Source organism: Melospiza melodia, chromosome 3 (assembly GCF_035770615.1).
Source record: "Melospiza melodia melodia isolate bMelMel2 chromosome 3, bMelMel2.pri, whole genome shotgun sequence".
In the NCBI taxonomy this organism is placed as follows: Eukaryota; Metazoa; Chordata; class Aves; order Passeriformes; family Passerellidae; genus Melospiza; species Melospiza melodia.
The window spans coordinates 34019516-34039218 of NC_086196.1; the positions used below are offsets into that span (position 1 = coordinate 34019516).

The 19703-nt window shown below is 36.1% G+C and overlaps 1 protein-coding gene across 2 annotated transcripts in view; it reads right to left on the reverse strand.

Moving 5' to 3' along the window:
• Nucleotides 1-19703, reverse strand: part of HBS1L (HBS1 like translational GTPase) — a 58980-nt gene that overhangs the window by 15032 nt on the left and 24245 nt on the right. For both annotated transcript variants that reach the window (XM_063151234.1, XM_063151236.1), the window contains 4 exons: nt 10355-10463; nt 1956-2212; nt 1324-1489; nt 150-267 (listed from right to left, as the gene is read on the reverse strand). In XM_063151234.1, the coding sequence (XP_063007304.1) occupies nt 150-267; nt 1324-1489; nt 1956-2212; nt 10355-10463 (650 nt within the window). The remainder of the gene's footprint in view (nt 1-149; nt 268-1323; nt 1490-1955; nt 2213-10354; nt 10464-19703) is intronic.

Below are 19703 nucleotides of genomic sequence, written 5' to 3' on the forward strand. Positions count from 1 at the left end.
TTTTTTAAGTTTAGAAAATGCAAAGACAGGTTAACACCGTGAATGATTCCATTCCATTCCACCTTAGTTTTTAAAAGAAAAAAAAAACAATTTAAGAAGAAGTTACAAATAATACTGATACTGGAAAAAGCCTTTTAGACCATCTTTACCTGTGCAGCTCCTGTGATCATATTTGGAATGAAGTCCTTGTGGCCTGGAGCATCCATCAATGTAATTACTTTAGTTGGTGTCTCAAATTTGGTCATACCCACATCCATCGTCACTCCCCTTAAATAAAGCATACATGCAATGCACCACTAAAACTGCTTTAAAACTTAACAGAGAAATAAAGTAAGCTGTTAAAAACACAACTATGAAATTATACCCTTCACATCTTTCACTGATTTAGCCTTCACCATAGGGATACCTGTGTATTGGAAGAGCAGACCTCTAGAGCTGCCTTTTAGTAAATCCAGGTGTGAAGAAAAACACCCAGAATTCCCAGTGCTCCCATGTACCCTTAGACTGTGTCCCAACAAGCACAGCGAAAATATGAAAATTGAACTGCATGTTTAAGTCACTACTAATTATACTTTAGATATTTAGTTCCTCAGAAAAATGTAAGAGAAACATAGCTGAGCTAAAAAAAAAATTTAAAAATAGGTGGTATAGGACAATAGAGATACAGTTACACATTTGCAAAGATGCACAGGCAGAACTCCTGATTACCAAGGAAGGATCACAACACACTTGGACTCAGTTCCAGATCTCCCTAGCCTCTACATGTTCTGCATGACACACAGGATAGGATCCATCTCATCAAATGCAAACACCTACCATGCACATGTCTGCATCTGGAATAGTCACCTGCATCTCCCTTTACAGACAATCAAGACAGACAGGAACTTTCAAGGGACAAAACATCTTGTAGTAGAAGATACTTTTAGTATGCTGCTCCCAATCACCAAAAAATCCCAACAACAAAATAAGACCCCCAAAATCCCAAACATTTACAGATGACTCCAGAATTTTTTTTTAAATAAAAACCTCAGAGCAAAGAGAAAATATCATCAAAAATCAATCAATCAAAAATACCAATTCAGAAAACCCACTTCTTCAATATAAAAATGCAATTTTAAATTTCATAGTTCAAATTAATAAAGGCCTTTTATAAAGCATACAAATATTGTTAATTTTATTAATTTGTAGATTGCATTTTAAAAGTAATGTAAGTCACATGAGATGAACTGACATTTCAATGCTTAGTTTATCAGACTAATATTTTCTGACAAAGCTGTTCTTTAACAGAAAAAAAGGTAACTCCCATCAAGGAAGTGTTTCTACCTTTCTCTTTCTTCACCAGTTTCATCCAAGACCCATGCATAGGCAAATGAAGCTTTACCAGCCTTTTTAGATTCCTGTTCATATTTGTGCATAGTTCTTTTGTTCACATTTCCCAAAAGGTAGAGCAAATGACCCATTAAGGTACTTTTGCCTGCATCAACATGTCCTGTGGAAGAAAATAAATATTACAGCAATTTTATTCATGCAATTTAGGTATAGCACAAGAAATATACTAAACATATAAACATCACATGCACTGATAATTCTTCTGTAATCTATAGAACTTCATAATCCTGTGAGACAGAGACACAGGAAGAAGACAAGTTATAACAACAGCCAGTTAGCATGACAGCCATAGAGTACCTCCAAATTCATGCTAAAAAGAACACGCTGCAACAATGAAACCAAACCAAACATGTTCTGTATGCTCAAAGGGACTCTAAATCAACCTCACTGTCCAAGTCAAAGACATGTGAATGTACTCCTTCCAAAAAATGCAGATGCAACTGAAAACAGTATGAGATTCCCTTCCCTGGAGTGAGGGAAGGGAATTGCTTCCATGTTACTTCAAGATTCAACCAACACAGTTTTTAAACTTTATGTTTGTCAGAAATATAATTTAACAGTATTACCTATTACCACCAAATTCAGCAGCTGCTTTCCTCCTTGTCTCTTCTCCAACTCTGCTTTCACATCTATTTGTGGTTTTGCCTTGCTTGACTTTTTTCCTGGAGTAGGCACCATATTCTGCTCTTCTGAAACCTGCACTACTTGGGGTGAAGGCGTAGATTTTGAGACAGCCTCAAGCACTCCAGAAGCTACACTGGCATCTTCAGCTAACAGTCCTTTCTGAGGTGTATTAGTGTGGCCATTTTCCTCAGCAATCGCACTAGGGGGAAAAAGAAAACACAAAGAATGCAAATGGCAAAGAAAACATAGAAAAAAGGGAGAGAAATTGAGTTTTCCATTCACTATCATGTAAGCCCCAAGGAGTGTGTGATAAGCCCATTAAGGTGGAACTGATAAGCAGCTGGATAAAAACCACACAGATACCATCTCTGAACATCTTGTCTGAAAAGCAGCACTGTTTACAAAAGCAAGATAAGATGAAATCTTGTAAAATATATCAAACAGATAAACAAGGATAAACAAGCTTTCCATAGACCCTTCCTTTAACAGGAAGGGAAAGGATAATTATGCAGAACAACCACAGAGCAGGTTTCCTCTGAACTAAGAGCCTAAGTCAACTTTGAAGCACAGATCCTGAAACAGTTTCCACATACAGTACCATTACTACAGTTCATCATAGTAATATTTTATTCAGAGAACAGCAATATAACAAAGAGTTGATATTAAGCACATGTAAGCTGCAATTTAAAGTGCAATGCTTATACAGAACTGTAACAGATGAGTTAAGATTTATCAATGTTGAAAAAAAATTGCTTCAAGCATCAAACAAGACACTCAGGACTAAAGAGATTTGGATTCTCAAAGTCCATTTTTATAACACCCTGTTCTCCTACAAATCACCATACTAATCCTAATGGTAAATAATCTCAAATATATTTTCTTACACGGTCTCTTTTTATCTCCATTTTATAAATAAACATATTTTCCTGATTGACAAAAGCTTTCTGAGAACATACAATATTATTCTTTATCTGTCATAGCAAAGATGATCACTAAAAACAAACACTAAGTAAACTTTTAAAGACAGCAAAAGCTTTCTTACTGCCTGATAGAGTTGCATGGTGAGGCATTAATGTAGGAACAAGACTGGAACAGAGGCAGTTATTACAGGTCTGCCAACATTCTGTCACAGCAATTGTCAACATACAAACCACTGATTATACAGAAAATGAAAATCCCAACAACACACTATTCTCAAAATTTTATCCAAGGAGAAGAACCTTCTTTCCCTGGAAAACTGGAAATCCTTTCAAGTTCTGTGCCATCATACTGCAGACTGCTTTCTCTGGAACGGTTTCAGGCTCTCAGTCAAATGTTTCCACATCCACAAAGAAATTTTCACTCTTCGCTTTCTGCTTGCATGCCACAATAAACTACCCTGTTTTAATCTTTTCAACTTCTACAAACAAAACTATTTATTTTGGTACTTTAGAATCCCACATTGTGACATGTCAGCTTTTATTTGACATTACTTCTCATTTTCTGTCTGCATAGGAGTATTTGCATTGTGTTAGTCCCTTTCCATTACATAGATCTCATGGAACAATACAGCCTCAACATGTTAGTCTACTAAAGAAGCTGTTGAAGAGTTATTATCTAAAAAATTAAACATTATAAATGTTCAGATCAAATGCAAACTTAGCCTCTCATTACAGCAATAAGTACCATAGGACATTTTACAGCTCCCTCTTCTTCCCCACAGTTTCAGAACCCACCTGTGTTATCAGTACTGCAGCCAACTGATTGATTTTGACACCTTTTCATAAGGCCCAAAGCCAAGTTTTTCTCTTGATTGTGAGACCAAAGAAAAAATTCCAACACTCATTTTTTGGCTACACAACCCAAGGTCAGGTTCCTGTCTCAAGGCTAAATATCCAGGTTGTTTTTCTAAAACCCAAGGTCAGTTCTTGCCTCAAGGCTGGATACCCAGGCATGCTTCCCAAATTAGCTAAGCAAACAACCTGTTCTATGCCAGCCATGATGGCTGCAGGGGTACAGACGGTAACTGTACTTCTGCATAATAGATAAACAATTCTGTAGAAAATCTATTTGATATTAAATAAAATATAGATGTACAAAGTCTATTTATATTTTTGTACTAAAGTCTGTTCCAAAAAGAAGTTACTCTATCAGAATATTGCAAACCACTTATAGGAGAAGGACAAGTTTTTATCAAACTACCACCTTGGGTCACACAATCTTTTGACATTTTAGAATTCACACTACAAAGCCAACTGTTCTGTATCGCCAACTATCACCATGTTACAGAGAGTATTGCAGCTTGACAAACTGAATAACCTTGATAACATTTGATTTTCTAAACAAAAACAATAGTTGGTCATCATTGCTTTACATGTAGCAATGAAGAAAGTTGATTACACACAAATTATTCCACAGGGAAAAAAGTCACTACAACTATTTAAGCTTTTTTTTACTGGAAAAGGGAAGTGCATTTCTGTAAGGCTGAACAGCAGACTCTGCCTTTAAAATTCCTTAAATAGTACATTAAGATTTAGCTGAAAACATACTTTGGAGAAAATAATTGTTTTGCCATTCCAATGTCTCTGCAGGGAAATTTTACTTCATGAAAACAGACTGGAAACAATCAAGTTGATATAGGGTAAATATACAGAGAATTGTGATAACTAAGTTTTCTACATATTGTAGTAAGGTATTAAAAATCATCTGAATTATGTAAAGTATAACAAATAATTTTTGTCTCCATCATTTAAGAGAGCCTCATATATTTACAATTAATTTGCATTAGAAAATCTTCATCAAGATTAAGATTCTTTCATCTTTTTCCTTTTCTTCAGGCAAACTTTAGTCTCAGCATAATATCTAGCAGCATAATACCTAGCATGTTCACATTGAAGTACCAGGACTAGTGCCAATATGCAAAGGTCACACAGAAATGCAAATATGATATTTTACATTGGTATCAAGTTTTCTTCCTTGAAAGTCTACTATTTGAAGTTCTGGAGAAAACTATTTGTATAAGAAGTCATATCAAAACAGCCTTTACAGCTGGAAATAGTTTTCTCTCCTTCTCAGTGTATGCATTTCTTCCCAAACCAAATTCTCAAAAGTGAAAAAAAAATTAAAAGGCAGTTATTTAGATGAAGCTGAAGGTAGTGTGACCCACAAACATAACTCTCATATTTTTCTATAGCTTTTCGAAATATATTCAAGCATTGTCAGATCAGCCTATTAAAAGACAAGAATGTATTTTCATAAAGAGGTTATTTGCAAGCCTATAAATTTTATTTCAATAAACTAGGTAATGATTCTTTTTCTAATCCCAGATGCTAAGATCTTCCTGCAGGCCAAAGCATATGTCAGTAAGGATTCCCCAAAAAAAGATGGATTTTGTGTGGTAGAATTCAAACTAATTACACCATCTGAAAGAACCATGGTTATTGTCAGAGACCAAGTACTTTCTCATTTCTATGTAGCTTTTATTGCAACCACCCCTGCTGAAGGATGTCAAGTAGCTTTTATTTTGGGTGGTGCAAAGAAAAAGTGCTAGATACAAATGAAATTAGTGAAACAAAGCTCCAGCCATCATTAGGCCTTGCTACTTTTTCAAGGGTACAGTATTTGAAGAGTCAGTACACTGCTATAGTTTAAAAGTTTCAGATATTATGTTTTGGAAACCTGGAAATAATTTGTGCCACAATAAACTAGACTTGCCATTTCAGAGAAGAAACATCAGAATGGAGAGAGCATATGATCTACTTACAGAATATCCCTAATAACACAATTCAGCTTTTTGCTGACCAGTTTCAGGGAAAGGGAGAGCAAGTTTATTGCTAGGTACCTAAGCAGGAAAGCAGGCAGGTTAAATTCCAGTCCCATGGAAGTACATGAGGAGAAATGCAATAGTAAGACTCTGACAGTTACTTATGCTTCATGGCAACCAGATGAGTAGTTTATTGAAAGCCTGATAAGGGCTCAGAAAAATGCTAAGGAGCTCCACTTCTGACAGTCAATAAACAAAAATTAATGACATTGGAAATGCTCATCAGCTAGCCTCTTCCCACAAGGTTTTACAAAATTACTGAACTGAAAACTCCTGTCAGAAGGCAGTACTAGTGTGTCACCAGTGCAGGCAGTCAAGAATATAACCAAGTCAACTGCACTAGAAAGCATCTTTGGTAGTAAAGTTCAAGCTTGGTCTGAGCCATGACAATCTACCATATGAAAAAAAATTTATATTGGAGGAAGACCACTTCCTAAACCATTGCTCACTTCGCTGTTTGAGGAGTTGATGGAAGTGTCCAAAGCTGTCTCAGTTTGCCAACCACTGCTATCTGGTAACATGGAGACATTGACTGATTATGTAACTCAACTTCTTTGAAAGGACAGAACTATTATGAAGCTTGCATATGCACTGAGATGATGTACTCAAGAAAGCTTGACCATCAGCAATTCAGGAATAAATCTCAAAACAGCCTATCACAGCTCTTTTGGAAATCAGCAGAGAAACCAAAGGTGGCAGGGACCAACATTTAGTCAAAATTAAAACTGCCAGGCCAGAAATTTCCTATGCTGTCTTGCCAACAAGCATTGTAACAGTAAACTGAATAAAATGTTATGGTTACATTACTGTTTTCTGGGGAATATTAATAAATACAACATATGTTGTTATAAGACATGTTAGAAGGCATTCAATCTCCCACAAGTATTGAAAGGTTCACACCACCACACATTCAAAGAGGAACTTGAAAGCTCATCTGCTCAATATTAACTCCTCAGAATTTAGCTTTTAAACATTATTTTCATCTTCTAGTCTCGATGCTGGGTGAATTATTTTTACACAACCGACTCTTTTGGAGTACTTACAGTCATTACAGAAATGTCTACATTTATTTCCCCTTTCAAAATTATTAATTACAAAATATTGGTCAGACTAGTTAAAATGATCCACCCTTTTTTGGTCACAACTTCTTCTGGCTTCCTTTATTACTTAACAGAAAGAAAAAGCCCAGTAAACAGCTTTGCTAGAGCATCAGTTTACCAGCAAACTCCATTTTCTGCAGACAATTCCACTAAGAATGTCCAGCAACAAAGGCAATCAATGCTCAAAGCAGTGAATGGCATCTAACAACCCATCCATTCCAAATAAGATTAACTGATCAATATGAGGTTATACCTCAAGACTGAATCATAGTCTGAATAGTTAGTCAAAGAATGGGGTTTTTTTGCTAATGCAAGGCTGCTGCTTTTAAAAACATGGTCCCAAAATTACCTTTAAGATCCCATATAGGTAACAACAAAAACTTGTTCATATGTACAATACAATTTCCTTCTAATGGTATCTGCACCAGCACCATACAAATATTTTGGAGTAAAAGTAGGGGGCAGAGTTACAGATGTTTCAGGATCCATTTAGAATGCTTTGAATAATTCATACTGGTGCTTTTGGTCAGTGACAAACTATATACTTTTAAAAAGCTGTATTATTATAAACACTCTGCAGTAAATTAACAATGAGACAAGAACATAAAGAATTTATAAAAAGGGTCAAAGGAACAAGTCTTTCTTAGGTGTTAATAAACACAGACTCTTTCTGTTCCTCAACAGGTTATCCCTATCCTGCCATTAATCCAGAAGGTAACTGCAGAAGAAAAAGACTAACCCTAATACATTGAGGTGGAAGTTCATGTTTTGGTTTTCATGTTTAGAAATAGATGATTCTCTGCTTCTATAAAGTCAATGTCATAGCCTTGGCAGTGCCTCCACAGCAGTCTGTTAGACAAAAGAAGAAAGGAGGCCCTCATCAGACTCCTTGAAGAAGGGGTCTTTAGGACATGCAGGCAACTTTACCATTTAAATTGTATCTTCTTCCATATTCATTGATTGGCTGTGCTCCAAATCTCTTGCTCTTTTACAAATCATTCCACTTCTTACCTATTCCTCCCACTTAAAGCTAAACACCTTAAGTATATCCAATCTCAACAGTAAATAGAAGTTTGTTTTCAATTAGTATTTCAGCAGTACCACTGAGATGAATTAAAAACCATCTTCACAATCACAGAATGACAGAATAGTTTAGGTTAGAATGGGCCTTTTAAGGTTATCTAGTTCAACCCCCCTGCAATGAGCAGGGACATCTTCAACTAGATCAGGTTGCTCAGAGCATGGTCCAGTGTGATTTTGAAAGTTTCCATAGTGGAGCATCCACCACCTCTTTGGGAAATCTGTTTCAGTGTTTTAACATCCTCACTGTAAAAAACTTCCTTACATATGATCTAGACTCTCTTGCAGTCTAGAACCATTATATCCTTTGCCCTGACAGAACAAGCCCTCCTGAAGTGTCTGTCCCCATCTTTCTTATACACCTCCTTTAGCTACTGGAAAGCTGCACTGAGGTCACTCCAAAGCATTCCCCTCTTCAGGATGAACAACCCCAGCTTTCTCAGGCTGTCTTCACAGGAGAGGTGCTTCATCCCTCTAATAATCTTGGTGGCCTCCTCAGGGCACACTCCAACAGGTCCATGTCTTTCCTGTGCTGAAAACCCCAGAACTGAATGCAGCACTCCAGATGGGGTCTCACAAGGGCATTATTAAAGATGCTTCTAGAGGATTTACCCACAAGTCCTGAAAGCTTAATCTTTTTTCTGCCACTGAACTGTAAGGAAGCATGATACAAACTATGTCAGTGGCCCTGAAAAGAAGCAGAATGGCTGAGAACCATGCTGGAGACAACCACCTTTCATCAGAGACTGAGTCATCACTAGCCTATCCAAGGATTACTTAAGTCTCAGATGAGGAAGCATTCTTCTTATCTCCTCCTTCCCTGTGGAACAGGCATAGATGTTAAGTATCAGAGATACAGAATTCTGTACTTGCTCTTTTTTAGAAAGAAACATTTTAACAACCATTATTAGAGATTAAAAGAAAAAAATAATCAATCACAACTGCATAGAATTAGCTAGCAGAACTTCTTCACTCACTTAATATTCCTTTATTTTTCTAAACTTCTATCCAAATTAAATTACTACATAGAAGTCCCCATGAAAAACTTCAACTTCTAAGAAATTTAATAAGAGCAAAAGAGATGAAGGTACCTGGAACTTCATGAGTCCAGTTGTCAAACCCAGAGCCACTGATTAGTAGACAGCAAGTGAAAAAAAATTATGCTTCCTTTATATATTGCAATTCTCAAACAGTACAGACAAAATATTTTGAAAGTCCCAGAAATTTTTCATTTGGAGCTTATTGCATCTAAGGAGATTAAATGAAGGTGATGTCTTTTAGCAATGATATTTGGTAGCATAAACAAATAATGACATCAGGTTCACACCTTGTATTAAATGTGCTTAAGCAGATGAAATTGCTTGCTTTCCACTCCGTTATCAAACATGCACAAGATGCTGTAAGATAAAGACTATGCTGCCCTCTTACTTCCAAGAATGCTTTCCAGATCAGAATTACAAACACTGCAGGATGAGGTTGTGATGTTGACACTTACATTTGAGAATTTTTTGACCTCAGGATGAACTGTGGCATTTCTTGCCACAGATTAGATAGCTATTGTAAGATGGGCTCAAAACAGAATAAGGGTACTTAAGTAAGAAAAATACATTAACTGTTCTTAATAGAAATAGACAAAACCAAATAAAAGTAAAAATTGCGGGGAACCACAGAACACTACACCATGATATGTCATGCACCATATTCCCAACATACATGCCCTGTACTTGTATATTTCTTTAACTATTCACTGCTGGCTATTACTGTAGGTAGACTCTGATTCAGATGTCTGTCTTCTTGCTCTCATGAGACAGCCCCCTTAACAGTTCCAAGTCAGGATAAAATTAGAAGCACCAATTTAGCTATAGCACAAGTAGGACCAAACTCTACAACAGTTGTACCCTGGACACCTGTTAAAGTTAATAAAAGCTGCAGAGGAAGGCATGGTTTAGCCATAAGTGATTGTTTTCCCCATCAACTATTCTTAAATACATTACTTCCTTTGAAGAACAAGCAATTACAGTTAAGATTTATTGATTTCATAATTCCACTTAGAGAACTAAATTTAAAATAAACGAACACCAAGAAAGTTCAGTATTCTATGAAGCGGATGTTTAAATAATCTGACTACCTGATATCTCTATGCACTATTCATAGTGAAAGGATTTGTTAAACTCAAAACGTGAGGTACCATCTTCTGAAAGTAATTCTGAGTCAAACAAGAAGCTGAGATGGTTAGTTCTGAAGAGTGACACTAAAACTGCTGTGAAAAATAGAAAAAAAAATAAGAAAACTTGCTACAGGTGCATCAGTCTGAAAGAAGAGCTGCTGATGTACCTTGATGTATGAGGGCTTGGCTTACCATGGAACTTCAAATCCCATAGATTGTTTCTTTCCAGACACTGTCATTTTGGCAATTTTTGGCACAATTTCAGATTCCATTCTGGGTGACTGGGAATCCCTTGTTTTTCCTAGTAATAGACAAAAAGTAAGTTTGAACTTAAGGTTGTGACTAACAGGTATTAAAGTTCAACAAGTTCCATTACTTCTCTCCAACCCAACAATACCAGTCCTTTGTGACCAACACTCACATTTCAGTGTCTTATGTGCACATATTACATAATTAATCATATTATCTACAGTTAGATCTATTGTGAAAATCTCACCTCTATCTCCAAGCATTCACATGACACCTACACTACGCAAGAGCTTTACTAGAAGCAGCTCTGCAGGGTGCCAGAAGCATTTCATGCAACACGAGATAAAGAAAGAGTTTGCAGCTGCTCAGTAGATGATTGGATTAATTCTTCTTTAGAGTTTTTCTTTTACCTTAATATTGCTAACACTGTAAAGAAAAAAAATATGCCCAACTCAGAGAATGCTAGCAGCAGCACCAGCTATGTGTGGGCTGCAAGGCCTTCCCCGAAACTTGAAAGCAGAGTTGTCTCGTACTGAATTACACTCAAGAAGCCAAGCAATACTCCAAAGCTAGCTAATTTCAAGGTTATTTAGAAGCAATTACCAGAATTGAGTAACTTAATTACTTACAGGTATTAACTTTTACCATAACTTAAATGAAAACACAATTAAAGTTCATTCTTAGTTTTGTGAAACTAGTTGCATAACTAATAGCACTATTAGTTTCTTATCAAGCTGTAAAAAAAAGATAAATTATTTACTCTGTAGAGGAGGGGTTTATATAAAAGAAGTAAATTAGACATTTTATTTGCACAGTTCCCTTATTATTTTAGGATCCCTTCTTCCTTCAAGGAAAAATACTTCCTGTATTACAGCATTTGTGACAGCTGCTGCACATTGTGTTCTGAAGGATGTTACACACATGACAAAGCAAAAAAATAATCCAAATTCAGAATTAAGCTGCAATTTCTAAACACGCTTTACCTACAAGTGTATCTGAGAACTAGAAAAACGCCACTACTCTTTCGGTATTGGACCAATTTGGACAATCACTAGTCAAGTGAATACCAAGTTACTCTTCCAAGTATTTTAGATACACTACATTAGGATGAACTATTGGAGCCATTTGGCCTTACTCATTTATGTTAATGCTGCACTTGCTTCTAAAGCACAACGGCTACACCTTCAAACCACAAGATCAAATTGGTTTGTAGGTTACATAAATGGCTGCGGTCAAGGCTGCTGAAGATTTCAGGCAAGGAAGCAGAATACCACAGACACGTCTACAACAGCAAACCAAAAAAGCAAACAATCACAATACAGATGGAAACATTCTTATTTATCTGATGACTTAGTCTTCATCTCCCTCATTTGTCTTACCCGCTGATACTAATTTATTTATATGCTACCTGCAGATCTCTCTGCAAGAAGTATGTGGTTCATGAATAGTTGGATACAAATAAGAAACTAAATTAGGAGAAATAATTCTCAGAAAATACCATGTTTGAAATCTGGCTACAAGGAACTAATAATTACAAATAACACAATTAAATTGAAATGAGACTAGTTGAAAGAAAAGACAATCATTAGTATTATAAAACTTGAAAATAACTTGCAAACTATTAGTCCAAAAGTCAAAGGTCTTACAAAACACATCTTCTCTAATCAATTCCAAAATTAAGCTTTACTCTGTACAAAAAATGCTGTAGTGTTTGACACAGACTCAAAGTTAAATTGTACAAGGAGACTTAGCATATTCAACAAATGGATTATTTGAGACAGAAGAAAAAACCTTAAAACTAGAACTTAGGAAACATTACAAGTTAAAAGAAGATACAAAACTAAAATCACAAAGAACAAGAGAAAGTAAAATAATAGTCCATTAAAGCTGACAGTTTGGGTAGTTCTTTATTTATATATAAACTTTAGTTTTATAACTAACAATAACAATAATAAATAATTACATAAATAAATAAATACTGAAGCAGAGGTGGAGCAAGGAAGCAGACTGGGATCATATAAAGACAAATCAAACCATAGAAATAATCCAAGAATGGCGACATTCATACAGATGAAAAGGCAAGGCAAGAATTATTAGTAACACTACTGATACAAGCATCAAATACAATTTTCAGCCTTCAATGTTTTTATAACCACGTACAATAAAATCAAGCAGAACATTTGAGATAAGGACCAAGTCTGTCTTTTATGCATTGCAGGTGCCATTAAAGATTAATAATTATGGCTTCATTACAAAGGACAGAAGGCTGGGAAAGGAGTATACTTCACTATCTAATCTATAGGGAACCGGAGAAAACTGCATGATAAATTCTTATCTGCTCTAGCAGGCAAAGCAAAAGCTATTCGGCACTTAACAGATTGCATGCAAATCCTTAAATTGCACCTTGGAACTAAAAGGAAGTCAATGCACAAAGCTGACACAATTCTTAAAACACTTCTTAATCTACAAGCAGGGTACCCTATGGCAGCTGAAGTGTACTACAAACCCAGAAAAAACATAGAAACAGTAATCCCAATCTGATTAGGACAAGAGCAGCTGTGGAAAATCAACTTTGAAGGGAAAGGATTACAAGGATATAGAGATTTTTACCAAGAAGGCCTTCATAAAGTTCTTCATACCTACTGCCACTTGGACATTCTCAAACACATACCTAGATAATTCAATGGCAATACATTTCCTAAATCAAGAGTACAGATAAAATAAAAACAGATATATCTTTCACAAACTCCAAAAGAAGTCCCAATACTTCATTACATTCAACTGTTATAAGCATTGCAAGAAATAAATCTAAGTGTATCCCTAAAAGTAAATGCACTGATTGACATAACACGAGGAAAATTTTAAAATTTTCCTTCCACAGAAACACATAGTATACATTTACAAATCATAAAAATTAAAACTGAAAATAAAAAAGTAAAATCTTAAAAGCTCATCAGCATGATAGTTCTCACAATTCAGAATGTTCAGAACCCCAAACTTCTTGCCTATTTTAAGCAAAGTAGCTTCCAGAGAGGTATTTGGTACTTAGACTGCACTGACATCAGAGTAGCAAGGCTAAAGCACACTGTAGCTACAAGTCAAACACTACTACAAAACTCAAAGTGTACTGATCAACCTTGTCTCAGTATTAAACTGGGATCAGCCTAACTCCAAAGGGAACAGACAGACTGTACTGCCATTACTCCAATACAACTGGAATGTATGACACCCTGACAAAATCCTCATCTATTATTCTTGGCTGTGTTTTTACTTTCCTGTGACTGCCAGTTGGTCTTCTGACTTAACTCAAAAGTCTTGAAAGACTTACTCAAAAAGTATTACTAATGACACCTGATATAACTTCAAAATCATTAGCAATACAACCCCAAAATCTGACGGCACAATAAATTACCTGCAGGCTGATAAATATGATGATGACATAGACAAATACATATGTGAGATGGAAGTAAAACATTGGGATAGTTTTTAAAAATTAACACAGTCTCTCTAGATGTTCAAGATGAAATAGCAGAAGTACATAGATTTAGTCAACCACCTCCCTTTACTGTGAGCAACTCTCTCTGGATTCCTTTTCTAAAACGAGTTGTAAGCAGTACCTGTAGAAGATCTGTACAAACAAATCAAAAGATTACTCTGGCTACATTATCAAACATAACAGGCTTGATAAGTCCTTTTATCAATTTTGATATTTAACACTGAAAATAACAGGAAGATAAAAATTAATATTTTCTCTAATTCTGTTGGAGGTATGGAAGGTTTCAGTAAATGGAAGAGTTGATTGACAGTGTAGTCTGCTCCCAGGTAGTTTAGAGGTGAATGAAAAGAGGAATCTGTTAAACAGCCACTCTCTCAAGACACATTGATACCAAATGGATATTGGCATATTTAGAGAAACACACACTAGCACTGGGTATTTAAATCCACACTTTGTCTAGGTGACCATATCTTTCCAATAGCTCTAACAAAACGCCACTGCTCTCAATTCCTATACACAGAAGCTTCTCCTCCCAAGCAGTCTTTCTTACCCAACAGTAAATTGGCACTAAAACTCTACACTCAACTAGCCCACTGCATAGAGAAGCCTGTTTCTGATACAATGAACCATAACATTTCAAGTGCCTGAATTCAGCTTGAAAAACAAATGTCAAGACAGGCATGTCTTGAGCTTATGCTTTTTCAGATGGCAATTCCATTTAAATAAATCCTTGTCTACTCACAAACCAACTACTAGTGGTATATAAGCACTGGCAACGGATCACACTTTCAAGGGAATTATGTTCCAATTAACTGTAGGCAGCTTGCTGTTTGTTGTTCACTTGCATGCTTTTGACATTTTTAATGGCTATACTGATTCTTCTCTTTTCAAAATTGAATGTGCACTTGAAGGCAGCTGCATACTATTTCAATCTTGAATGGGGATGAGAATCTTACATTTAACTGACACTTCACAGACAGAATAAAGTTACTTAAGCAGGTCCTCCTAATGCTGTCTAAACCAGCACTGCCATGAGAAAAAACACACATGCAACACCATGCTTTCTAATCTACAAGATACGGTTTGCATCCTTTCCTCTGCTACAGACTTTCTATATAACCACAAACAAGTCACTTACACCTCTGTCTGCTCATTGTACAGCAATAGCCACCAATTACATAAAAGAAAACAGGGCACCGGTTTTGTGCACCATGTCATGAGCTTGGTGCACATGTCATGAGAAACAGTTCTGTCTGAAAAGCAGAATTAATAACCAAGGCTCCTCTCAAGATAACACACTTCCTTTCCTATATGCTCTGCTATGATTTTAAACTAATTTTAAGACCCTGTAATTGTGAAAATATTTCAAATATAGACTACACATGAGTGAGTCAACCAGATGTAGACACCCACACAATCACACAATATTTAATGCTCAGAACCATGTATCACCTGTTTGACCACATATATCTGGGTTTATATTAATATCTAATAAATTCATCCTGTCACACAACCCATCTGAAAAACTTCAAATTGTTCACATTTTTCTATTTTTGTCACAAACCTCATGAGTTTTAAGACATGGTTTTTTTTAAATTTGCCTTAAAAACAGTAGAATTTTATTTTTTATCTCTTCAAATGTCAAAGCACATAGAAAAAATAACAAAGAAATATCAAAACTTGTCAAATTAGAGATATGCTACTGAAAATAATTTGTTTTGGTTTCATAATTAAAGTGAATTATTTGACACTCATGAACTCTACAAAATGCTGTAGGTTACAGTGGTAACTTGCAGTTAAGTAAGTTCACACTGGGATGCAGTACACTACCACCAGTGGCACTCGTACTGTGTATTAGTATTACCAACATATCACCACTCTGAGAACATTGTCAGAAGTCCACGACTCTTAACAATGTACCACCAGTACATAAAAAAGTCTACATGATGTGAGAACCTCAACTTACAGAATTCCTTCCATATGCAAACTTTAGTACTTAAATTAAACCGGTTCAAAACAGCCACTTTTAGAAAACCATATGACATGCTACCATAAACTACAACATACAAGTGGATGCTACTGAACATCCACAGTACTTCCAAAAACAATGGAACAGTCCAAAATAATAGAAAATACAACTTGCTAAGTCACCACCCAGTGATGAGACACAGCCATTCTAAAGATATTACTGAAAACAATTCTCCAAACAAGAACCCTGAACTTTTTCTTTTTAAAAGAAAGGTTATTTCCTAATAGAAACCACAGTCAGGGGCTTTCCAGGTAACTTGGTCTCATTGTTATAACTATTACCTTCTCTGCAAAATTTCAGAGGGTGAATATGAATTTTTTTTCATGTAACTCATTTTCTCTGAAAAATGTTGAAAATAAAAATGTTCACTTGCACCTAATTACAAGAATTTTTTTTGTTTGTTCTTAAGGTTTGATACAAGAAGAGGGAAGAGAAGGTTCTTGAGTGGTGATATTCCTGAGTCTGTCCATCATGGACCAGTTTTCTGGGATCCACAACTTGCTATCCCAAGACTGAAGTTCCAGAAAAGTTTGCTTCACTACATGCAGCTGCAATAACTCTGGGTGCAGCAGCCACAGTCAGAAGGGCTGGCAGCTTGCTACAGCCAGCTGGCACTCCTCACCTCTCTGGCTTTACTTTCAATGTTTGCAGTTTTCAGCAAGTTGACATCAGTAGTCCAAAAATTAATTTGTTCAAGTGAGGCTCCTGCCTGGAGCTGACCTTTTTTTTTTTTTTTTTTAACTTCCAAACAGGGAGAACAAACTGGAAGATAAAAGATAGAACAGAAGGTTTTTTTAAAAATGGCACCTAAGGAAGGTATTATTTGCAAATCCACCAAGTGATCTTTCCACATTCTGAAAATCCACTTGATTTTGCCTTAGCAAACAGTTTGCACATGCTCTTACGGCTTAAGTTTTAAAAACTAAATTCTTGAAACACTTCATCAACATTCAGTATGTAGCTGCTAAAACTGTTTTTGTCCAGGCAGGACACAACAGTGTCACCTGAATTCAAATTCTACCTCTCCTGTGGTCTCCATAGTTTCCTACCACGACAATAAACTGGAGGCATAAATCTGTCCTGGATACATCATAAAAACAAACAAAACTGGCGGGCAAGAGAAGAAAACCATGTAGTGAGAACTGGCAAGCAGTAAAACACACAGATTATCAAGAACAGATGAAGACTAGAAGAATGAAAATCAGTCAAGCAGAGAAGATGAAATAGAGTGATAGAGTGAGCATGAAAAAAGCAAAATGACAGTATTAGTGAACAACCTTCCTTGAGTAAAAACTGTGTATAAGGAGAAAGTAAGAGGCCATATACGCAGTGATAAGTTACATGCAAAGCTAAACATGAACAAAGGAAGCAGAAATTGAGCAGAACTAAAAGCAAATGCAAAGCATGTCCAGAAAACAGCAAACATGGAAAATAATGGCCAAAATTTGGAAAAATAGGTAGGAAACTGGGAACTGCTAGATAAGGAGATTGAAATTATGAAGTAGAAAAAAATGGAACTGCAATAAAAAATGTGGAATGACATTAGGAAATAAATAAAATACTGTGTTTAGGGCATAAAGACAAATTCAACAAAAAAAACTGAACACAACTGAATAAGTTGGAGGATTAGAAGGACACAGATGTATGTTAGATCAGGTTGAAGTGGCAACAACATATTTTCTTTCCTGTTTGAAACATAGCCAAAATTTCTGGAGTTTCACCACGTCTCTTGCCATCAATACTACCTCCCCAAATGAAGCCAGATGATAGAGAATCCACCAGTCAATTACAGCTGCCTTCTCTTGCTCTTCTCACCTGAAACATCTCCCTGTGAGAATTTTCTGGCCATCAGGACTTACTTAACTTACACACATTCAAGCCTGCAAGCAGCACAAAATTAATGTTACCTATTAAAACTATTTTTTCCAAATGACTCTTTACTGCAATTATTCCATCAAATGCTGTACATGTAATTTAGAATATCTAATGTTGCCAGAAACACACCTCAGAGAACAGTGTATATTTTTATATAAAAGATTTCACTCATGTCTATTACTACTAGGAGCTTTCAGCACTTTCACAACTTAAACTTGTATGTCTTAATATTTGGACACTTAAATCAACATTCCAATTTTTATGAAATTATGTTTAAGCAACACATGATGGCAAAGAAATGCACAGACCAGTTCTATACGTAGACCATTGGTGCAGTCTTTCCAGAAATATGGATAATTAGTCTGGTTTGCATTCATGGTTCATCTGTTAGGAGAAAGACAGGCACTGATGCTATAGCAAAACTCTAAAGATTTCCAGTTTCACTAAGCCAACACCTCCCCTGTAAAAGAACGGAGCTCTCCTGCGCAGAAGGGCAGACTGGGGGGTGGTGCGTGTTTTCCTTTTGAGAGAACCCAAACATCAGCTGTCTCCTTTTGATGTTTCCGACATGTAAAGGTCCAATAGGAACTCAACTATCAAAACAGCAACTTTCTCATCCACCAAGTTTTTCAAAAGGATGTCCCTGTGATATTTCTCATACCTACTGCTTATAGTTCAATGGACTAAAATTCAGTCCTTCACATGACCGTAACTCAGCACAACTCATCCTGTAACTACTGAAACCCAATTTGTGGGAGGTGTATTGCTCTGCATTCTAGCAATGCCAACGATACCCATTCTCAATCCGTAACTGAAGCTACGATCTCCTGCAAAAATAATTTATTAGATATTTACAGTTGTTCGGTAACAGCACCTTTACTCTCCCCCAAATGCACAACCATAAGTCGTTGGTGGTGCTTTCTAACTCAACGAATTTTTCTTAAATGACTGTGAACTGTCTTTCAGTGAGATTTACAAAAAGCTCAGTCTGATATTTCTGAAGTGCAACTTCCTGCCATAAATGGTCATGTAAAGAGCAGAGTCAGCACTATGGGCAGGATAACCCTAAAAAGATATCCCCTTTAGCCAGTCACTTAATTGAACAGAACACAGAGTCCATGCAAATTACCAGAATTTCTGTTAAACCTTGGCCCAAAATGAGTATGTAAAACTGAAAGTACAGTATGTACATTCTATTACAATTATATCAAATTTCCAAAAATAACAAATAGCAATTTCAGGTTTAATTCATAACTAATGTTATAATGCCAGAGGATGGTGCTATCTGCACATCATTCAGACAATTCAGAAGCATCATACCCTTTACATGCTGACATTATTTATGCAAGTGCATTCCTATTGATTGTATGGAAGGAGTGCAAGGCATTTTACAAAAAGAAAGCTTTCCTGATCCACAACTTTTATTTATGCACTAAAACTACTTCAGTATGAAACAGAAATTTAAGAACAGTGAACACAAAAAACATAGAAGCAATCTGACAGTATTTAAAGAGTAAAATCATCTTACATTTGTTCAACTTTTCCACAACCATTCTGCAAATTTTCTCCAGAAACTTAATGAGATAGCCTTTTAAAGTTGCAGAAGAAAATGTATTTACTAGCCCTACACAATTGTTTAAGCTGTAAATATTTCTAGCAGTTTTAAGGTCCAGAAAAATGCAAAAATTTTGTGTGGTGAGAACTTGTAGGCAGGAGTAGCTAAAACCTTATTTAAATTTAGGTTCTGTGAATTCTCAACCCTCTCACTCTGCTGGTGACATTACAATCACACCAGATCCTCTCCATGACTTTGGGGCTGGCAATGCATACAGCATAAGGCAATGCCACAGCACAAGGCACATTTCAGAGGGGGTGGCTTCAGAAGACCAAAA